This window comes from Melospiza melodia, chromosome 28 (genome assembly GCF_035770615.1).
Source record: "Melospiza melodia melodia isolate bMelMel2 chromosome 28, bMelMel2.pri, whole genome shotgun sequence".
NCBI lineage: Eukaryota > Metazoa > Chordata > Aves > Passeriformes > Passerellidae > Melospiza > Melospiza melodia.
Genome location: NC_086221.1, coordinates 4,338,200 through 4,347,204, shown reverse-complemented (window position 1 = coordinate 4,347,204; position 9,005 = coordinate 4,338,200). Strand labels below are relative to the sequence as shown.

The 9,005-nt window shown below is 46.7% G+C and overlaps 1 protein-coding gene across 5 annotated transcripts in view; it reads right to left on the bottom strand.

The window, feature by feature from the left end:
• Positions 1 to 109: 109 nt before the first annotated feature.
• Positions 110 to 9,005, bottom strand: part of KCTD20 (potassium channel tetramerization domain containing 20) — a 35,104-nt gene continuing 26,208 nt past the window's right edge. For 4 of the 5 annotated variants that reach the window (XM_063178050.1, XM_063178051.1, XM_063178047.1 and 1 more), the window contains exons 3-8: positions 8,100 to 8,379; positions 6,944 to 7,046; positions 6,350 to 6,470; positions 5,214 to 5,411; positions 4,672 to 4,782; positions 110 to 3,276 (exon numbers count right to left, since the gene is read on the bottom strand). In XM_063178050.1, coding sequence (XP_063034120.1) covers positions 2,984 to 3,276; positions 4,672 to 4,782; positions 5,214 to 5,411; positions 6,350 to 6,470; positions 6,944 to 7,046; positions 8,100 to 8,379 — 1,106 coding nt within the window. In that variant the 3' untranslated portion in view covers positions 110 to 2,983. The remainder of the gene's footprint in view (positions 3,277 to 4,671; positions 4,783 to 5,213; positions 5,412 to 6,349; positions 6,471 to 6,943; positions 7,047 to 8,099; positions 8,380 to 9,005) is intronic. The other variant, XM_063178049.1, reaches the window with a different exon arrangement.

Sequence of the window (9,005 nt, the reverse complement as noted above, 5' to 3'; positions counted from 1 at the left end):
TGGAATCACAACCCACATTTAATGAAGCAAAGAAACAAAACCTTGTAGCTCTCCATGCCCTGCCTGTTCTACTCCACATTTAAAACAATTGTTAAAGGAGCCAAACAAGTCACATATAATTTATACTTTAATACAGAAAAGAAACCATACATTTGGGGTCCATACACAGCACAGGAGCACTTCAGTACATCCAGAGTAAGACAAAAGTTGACCTTGTACTTGAAGTAGGTGACCGTGCAAGGAGGAAAAGCAAACACTTTTAAAATTTGATGCAGTGTTCCAATGGAACTCACTCTACTAACAAAATTAAAAATCCAGAAGGAATAATTACTTGGGAAAGCCAATAAACCACAGTGGGTAAGTGGTAAATCTGCATGGAAACCATGGGAGCTGGGCAATGTGCATCCCATGCTGAAGGTCCAGCTGGTTGCACAGGGAATCACAAACTCCTACAGGCACTGCCTGTAACTCCCAAGAGGGCCTGGTGCAGTTTAATCAATGCCTGGATCCTTCCAGAGCTGAGCTGCCCCTGGGCTCAGGGACACACTGGGTGGGATTTGGTTTGCCTGGATATGATCCTTTAGCTGTCAGATCCCAAAAGTGCTGCTGAGGTGAATTCTCAGCACCTGATGCCTTGACACAGTCCTAAAACAACACCCACACTCCAGTCCTTAGAGCAGAACGTGTGGAACCTCCAATTCCAGCTCAGCTGGGCAATACCAGCACTCATTTACTTCAACCTGACACTGCTGGGGAAATAAATCCACACTGGAAAACAATCACAGAGCTTGGGGGCCATCACTGCTGGGCACTCAGAGCCTAGGGATGAGTTCCACCACTGCTGGCCTCACCAGTGCTTCTGCTGTCCTGAGGAACAGCTCATACCAAGGCAAGGACTGGGCTTGGCCTGGCCCCTGGTGGAGGTTCATGGTCCATGTGTCTTCTTTTCTCTACCACAAAAATAACAATTCATCTGGAGCAACAATGGAGTGTCTGCACATCCCCCCAGCTCTGTGCAGGCACCAAAGGACACTTATCTCTACTGACCCAAACACACACAGGGAGGAGTTTTCAAAAGTAGTCAAGAGAAATTTAGGCATCTGAACACCTAGAACTCTTGAAATCTTCCCATAGGCACTTCTTTTTAGAAGAAATCTGTTTGCTGCACTTGGGAAAGAAGCTAAGAATGGAAATACTGAGAGAATGGAACTTCTATCCATACTAATGGAAACTAAAATGTGCCTTGGCAGAGATTTGTTACTTGCAACTAAAAATTTCTGCTTGATCTCGTTATGTTACTTGCACTGAAAACCACAAACACCTTGGCAGCAAACAGCAGCAAATTTCACTGCTCAACTCACCATGCACGTGGCAGTCAGGAGGAGAACAATACAAATTTGCTTGATGTTGCAGCCTGGCAAAAAAAGATTAAACTTTCTAGGGCCAGATTGATACCTACACCTCAGTTTTGCCAAATCTGACCAGGTAACACTCATGAAATGCAGGTTTCAACACCTTTGCCAGAGCAGCACTGACGTGCCCAGTTCTGTGAGGAGCTCTGTCCCTCTCCTTCTTGGATGGTATCAGCTTTTCTTTGCACCAGCACCATGTTTTAAAACTCTGGTTTGGGTACAGAGAGCCTTTACACAGCCTCAGAAGGGATGGCTTTGTGAGGCAGCTCAGTTCTGGGTGCTCTCAGCTCAGCTGGGGCAGTGCAGAACTCACTGTGGGCTCATCAGGGGTTAAATCAGCTCCCACAGGGAACTCCCACAGGGAACTCAGTGCTGCAGGAGCAGAATCAGTGAGGCTCCAATCCACCTGAGCTAAACCAGCCTAAAGTGTGCCTGCTCTTACAGTCACAGCTTTGCTGGCCCTGAACCCAAATTCCCAGAGCCTTACATAGATCAGGATAACACTGAGATCAGGATAACACTCAGAGCAGTAAAGGAGTTGTTCCCAGGTATGTGCACTTTTCTCTTCTTAGAGCTGGTTTACTATTGGTATTTCTTACCTGCCTGACAGAAAAATGGCCCAGTCAGTTCCAAATGGGGAAGAAAAGCTGTTTTTTTAAAGCTGCTGCAGCAGCTCCTTGGAGAGTCTACAGCAATTCTGACTAAGGTTGATGAGAACAAGGATTTTACTCAGGTAGTAAACTGGGAGCTCCTCCACTGGCTTTGTTTGTCTTAGCAGGGGCATGGAGAAGACAACACAAAGTCTTCAGTATGCACAGTCACCTCTAGAAAGCTTCTTACATCTATGTGGCTATTAACAGATTTATTTTATTGGTAAAATATCAGCTACAGTCTTTTTTGGGTTTTCCTTCAGCACGATCTACTCATTTTACTGAACTTAACAGAAAACATCCCTAAAAACAATGATTCCATCTCACAGAGAAGTACAGATGGGGAATTCCTGTGAATATGCTTCCTATGGAACTGCTTCCTCCTTCCTAGGGCAGCAGTACACCACGCTGGACCCAAAGCCAGGTGGCAGTGCAAACAGATTCCTCCATGCTCAGGCTTTGCTGTCACACTGTGCTACATTTCTGCTGGTTGATATAGAATATCATCTGTCCTGCTTTGATGTTCACTCCTCTGTAACTCACAAAAACAAAGCTGTGCCTCATGGCAAAGGAAAGCTTTGTCTTGACAGGCCCAGAATTTCCTCTCTTATGTCCCACAAGACATTTCCACACTTGTGCTCTTCTTTCAGAAGTTCAGATAAAATATTCAGCACCCACAATCCGGAAGCCTTTGTAGTAGAAACAACAGGTCATTTCCTTTTTGTCTGAGCAGATGTTGCTTTTGATTGCACAATTAAGACTATGGAGTGTGGCTCTTTATTAACATGCTTGAAATATGACAACGTAGTAAGAGCATGAACGAGGATAAAGCACCTGGCAGGAGTCTGTGTCCCATCACCTGGGATGAAACTGTGGTGAGAACTTCCCACCTCCAGCAGGATTTCTCCACCCTGAGCCACACTAATCTGGTAGATCATTAACAACCATTTGGGAGAAGGGGGCATTCAGCCTGTCCAGTTCATCCACCTGAGGGGGGTGATGCATGATAACCTCGTGGTCCTCTGAGACATCATCCCCCACCGTGACCAGGTTTGTCAGGGATTTGCTGCGAACGCACTGGAAATCCACGTGGCGGCTCTTGCCCTCCTCCTTCTCCCAGGACATCTGGATGAAGGGACGCTGCACGTAGTTGTAGATCACCTCAGAGCGGCCACCAGGCCTCCTCTTCACCTTCTCCTTGCACGTGGGGTACCCTGGAAACACAGAGAGACACTCAGTTCCCTCTCTGATTCACAAAGAGACAACAGGATTCCAGAACACCCAGGTAGGAGTGACTGTGGGGTCAGCATGGGACACACGCACAACTGAGCAGACAAATGTTCAGATTCCAGACAAATGCTCACATTCCACATTTAATATTACTGATTTGCAAAAGACTGTTCTCTTTTCCCCCTGAAAAGGAGCTCTGGAAGGCAGGGAATTCTTCAAGAAGGAAAACTTAAATCTCCAGGAGCAGATGTGCCAAAAGATGAGGCAGTGAAGATGAGAAGGAAAAAGGGCCAGATAAATCAAGAGGACTATGAGGATGTACTGAGGTTATGTGGGGAGAAATGAGGAGTCAAGGCTGAACATGAGCCCAGGTGGGCAACAAGGCCATGGGCACCTGGGCTGTAGCAGCCATGGTCCATCCAGCTCAGTGCCAGGGGCAGTGATTATCCCCTGTGCTGGGCACTCCTGAGGCCCCTTGAGTACTGTGTTCAGTTTTGGGCCCCTCACAAGACAGACATTGAGGGGCTGGAGTGTGTCCAGAGAAGGGAACAGAGCTGGGAAAGGTCTGCAGCATCAGGAGTGGCTGAGGGAGCTGGAAAGGGGCTCAGCCTGGAGAAAAGGAGCCTCAGGGGGGACCTTGTGGCTCTGTACAGCTCCTGACAGGAGGGGACAGCTGGGGGGGTTGGGCTGTGCTGCCAGGGAACAGGGACAGGAGAAGAGGGAACAGCCTCAAGCTGTGCTGGAGGGGTTTAAATAGGATATTATAGAAAATTTCTTCCCCAAGGTTGTCCAGCCATGGCACAGGCTGTCCAGGATGGAGGGATTTAAAAGACATGTGGATGTGGCACTTGGGGATGTGGTAGGCTTAGCAGTGCTGGGTTAATGGTTGGACTCAACAATCTTAGAGGGTTTTTCCAACCTAAACAATTCCATGATTCCCTGACACGAGGGTGCAGCACTGTGTGTAGTCAGCCTGCAGGTGCCTCACAGCACCAGCCATTCTGTGAGCAAACACAGCTACTATAAAAATAAGTCTCTCAGGACAGAGCTCAGCATTCTCTAAGCTCCCTAAGGGAAAGCTTGGATCAGCAGGTGGAAACATTTGACTCCTGTTTCCTGTTTACTCATTCCTAAGGAGACAAGTCTTTCTCCTACATGTTATGGACCTTTCACTTTCCTTTAACTTTTAAGCCCCCTGGCCAATTTCAGTGGAACATGGTAGAGATAAAGGAAAAACATGTTGAGTTTTAACTGGATTTGTAAGAATCAATGTAAACCACAGAGTAAACAAGGAAATGCCTGGATTTCAGAAGAAATCAGGCTTTGCTGACTGTGGAGTCACCTGAACATGCATTTCCCCTGCTGAAGCAGCACCTTACCTTCGATGCCAATGCGAATGTTCTTCAGACCCCGTTCCTTCAACACAGCCTTTGCCACGTCCCTGTTCTCAATGTACTTGAAGAATCTGTACAGCTTGGAACTGTAAAGGACTTGAGAAATAAAAGGGGTGATTAGAATCAACAAAGAGGAACCTCCTCCCTGCTTCTGGCATGCTCTGCTGTGCCAAAAGCCAGGTGTGGATTCCAAGGATTATTTCAGGTGTGTGTTTTCCTCACTGGGATTAATTGCACTTCCTTTTAGGAGGGCAGAGATGCAAATCACAGTCTCAATAGACTGGGTGGTGATGGGAGTGTAAAGCAAAGAATATTCCCTCATTAAGGAGCCTGGAAAAGGCTAAGGGGAGGCAGAAACAGGAGGAAAAGTACAGTGAGTGCTGGGATCAGTTTTAACTAGCCAGGCATCCTGCCTCCAACAGCACCAGGGCTCCATGTGCCAGCATCTCCTCCTGGAGGAAGCCAGACTGGGAATGTACCCTTTCCTTATGGCTGGGTGTGTGTGGAACAGAGTGCAGAGCCCTTACTTTGTGAATACTCCTCTCCCATGGGAGGTGGATGATCCTCATCCCAGTCCACGGTGTCCTCGTCGGTCAGCACGACGATGTGACACTCGCGCTCGCCCTTCCGCGCGCTGTCCACCATGATGGGCAGGATCAGCTCCTCCAGGTAGCTGTCAAACTGCTTGTGAGCCCCATCGTTGGACAGCTCGTGTAGCAGAGCACCTGAGGGGACACAGAGCACAGCAGCTTTGCTGCAGCATGAAAATATCTCAGCTCTGCACTTCCCAGATCCATCCGAGAGCACAGCCAGATTCTTCTTCAGACAAAATGCTCAACATATGTTCAGACGCATCAACAGCCTCCAGATCCAGAACTGGCAAAGTCAGAAGTGCAGACTGCATTTCAAATGGGATGCAAATTGCACTGCAGAACCATTCCATTCCCATTAAAAACCCACCAAGCTCCAATCAATACAGTGAAACAGTAATAGACTGAATAATTAATTCATTATGATACTTAACTTGAATTTCCAGCAACAACCTCTGCCCTTGAAAGCACATTTTACTGCCTTCTCTGTGATCACTCACCAGAGAACAGGGCAGGAAATTCCACCCACAGCCTGTGTTATGATACCACACACCCCATTTCAGTAAAGTGCCTTTCACAGACCTGTTTGTGTTAAAAGTACTTCTCTTTGCCAGCATGCCCACCAAAAAGCTGCTCCCAATCCAATCCCTTCAAGACCAGGAATTCTACTGCTCTCCAGATTTGGTATCCTTGGTTCCTGCTCTGCCCATCAGCCTTTAGCTTAAATTATTCATGATTCTCTGGTACATTTTGGTTAGGGGTTATAATCCTGCTTTTAGCCATCATTTTGTTGGCAGTAACAGCAAGCTCTGCTCAGCCTCTGTTAGAAAAAGAGACTAAAATGTTTGTAATTTGCTTTTGGAGCTAAGTGCCTGTGTTCTGAAGGATTTGGTCACTTCACTTGGGATTGAAGCAGCCAAAAGGAAGCTGTTTAAATGCAACTTGAGCCCCAGTGAAATCCATGTGTTCATGCTTAAACTAAAGCTCAAGATTAAGAACTACACTGAATCACGATCAGAGTGCTCAACGCCCTGCAGATGATCTCCTAAAAGCTGATTTCTCTCCATACTTACTTAAATCTTGACATTTGATTGTGTTGAAATCAAAGTTTATGCAGAGGTAATCACATGTGTCTCGAAGGTCTGGGATGGAAATCCCATCAGGGCAGTTAATGATTCCGGTTTTGTAATAATCCTGTGAATAAAAGGACAGGTTTTGGAGAGAAAAACTATCAACATCTTGGACTATGATATTCCTAATTAGTTCTTTATTTTGCTTACTAATATTGGAGAGATACTGAAACTATTTACAAAATAGCCCTGCTTGTCTGACAAACTACATGTTTTTGGTCTGATAAATTATGAGCTCCAGTTAAAACCTTTCCATGGCACAGGGTTTCATAACATCTCATATGCAATATGTATTTATATACAACCACAAGGTCAGGATACAGCTCAGGAATTACAACAGCAGGACACAGAAAAGGTAAAAGGCAACATGAGCTTATATCTGAAATGTGGACTTATACCAAAGCTACATTTTTTTCTTTAGAAATCACAATGCAAAACCTAAAACCAGAATGTTCCAGGGAGTGCCTGGAGATGGCTCAGCTGTGTGACAAACAGATTGTTTGTTTCTTTTCTCCCCAGCTGCAGAGCTGCCCTTACCAGCACGGTGCGGAACACGGCAGAGCTGATCCCTTCTGCGATCTCGTACTCGCCCTTCTCGTTTGGCCGGGTGAAATTGTATTCTCTGCCTGGCCCAAACATCCTGAAAGAGGTAAAGAACTGTGTGAGTGCACAAGAACACAGAAATAGATTTATTTCAGAGACAAAGAGGTGAAAATTTCAGATAAAAATTTCAGACAAAAAGAGGGGTTAGAAAATTCTTTCCTGTGAGGGCGAGGAGGGCCTGGCAGAGGCTGCCCAAACCAGCTGTGGCTGCCCCAGCCCTGGAAGTGTCCAAGGCCAGGCTGGATGAGGCTTGGAGTAATCTGGGATAGTGGAAGGTGTCCCTGCCCATGGCAGGGGTGAAATGAACTGAGCTTCAAGGTCCCTTGCAGCTGAGGCCACGCCATGATTCTGTGATGAAGCCCAGCAGTGTCACAGAGATACAGCAACTTAAATCTCCACTCCAATCTCTTCCTCAGTAAATAAGGACAAGATTTGGCTCAGGGAGGCCTCTGTTGCTATGGCTACTGCACTCTAAGGAACAAGCCAAAGGAACAGATCATTCAGTCCTGGGGCAGAAAATCCCCAGACAATAAAGCCCTTGCACTGACCTACACCAGATAAATCCACATGAGTTTAAATGCCTTGATTTACACAATAATCCATGCAAGGGTCAGTGACCCACCAGAACCCTTTGGCCAGAGAGGTGGAAGTGCTGGCAATACATTCTTGGTGCAGCAACAGGCTCCAACTTCTCAGAAGGAGCTGAGTAACTTCTCTGCCACCTCTTGGAGAGTACCAAGAGGTGGCAGCAGGAAGGGATGGAGCATTATCACATTCCCCATTCAGGAGGAGGGTTATCAGCTGGGGACAGATGTACAGCTGACAGACCAGGCAAACACTTGGAGAGAAGGTAAAGGAAATCATCTTTGGCTAAAAGTGTGCATGTTTTGATGGACATGGATCAAAGGGAGACTTATCTAGAGAACCACCAACTCTCCATCTGGTCAGGCCTTCTGGGCCTCACTCACAGCCAAATTCTCACTGAGGTGTGTACAGATGAGATCACAAAACAAACATTACATGTTTATTCCATTAAAAAAAATAAATTAGATTGTCTTGAGGTACCTTGAAGGTAAGAGAAGTGACCCACCTTCCCAGCATGGTGTCAGGGTGAGCAGTGAAGATCTGGGGATTCACTGCAAAGCGGGTGCCATCCACCACCAGGGTCACTTTCTCTGGAGCTACTGTCTGGGAACTGCTACTTGAAGACAATGCACAGCATCCATGGCGTTCCTGGGCATTAAAATATTCCAGCTGTCTCTTATTTCCATCTGGGATATGGCAGTTGTGAGGCTCTTCAGGAGCAGACAGCATGCTACAGAGCTGGGGATTTACTGGGCAAGTGTTGTGTCGGCATTCAGAATCCAAACCTGAGGGACACAAACAAACATTGGAAGGAAAGGAGAGAATTTATTAAAAAACATCATTTCATAGTAACACTTCCTACTGAAATGAGAAAACTGAGTCATGCAATAATTAAGGATGTCATAACTGTCAGGGTGATGTTATATGACATAAAACTGGGCTGTTATTGAACTGCACCAGCAGCTGGATGTTTTGGTGAGCCATGGTGCTTAATGTTCCTTGTTAAAGCAAGATGGATTCAGCTGAAAAGGGCAGGAGCACAGGAATTAAACAAGGTCAGAAATACAGACCCAGCTTGCTGGCAGGACTCCCACAGGAAGCTGAGCAGCAGCACACACCTCAGCAGGGTGGTGTAAGGCAGCAGTGCCCAGTGCCAGTCTGTGGTGGGCACACAGGACTACCCAGATGCCTGCAGTGAATCTGCTCAGGGCCAGCTCCAGGCTGGCCAGGACACTCCTGTGGGATGCTCTTGCCAAGATGCTGAACCCTGCTCTGAACCTCTGACCTTTGGAGCACCTGGCACAAGCAGGGCACATACTGCCCAGTGCAAACTGTCCTGTGATACTGGAACATTCTCCAAAACACAACACCCCTTAAAGCCCAAAAAATAATCTCCCTTAAAGCCCAAAAA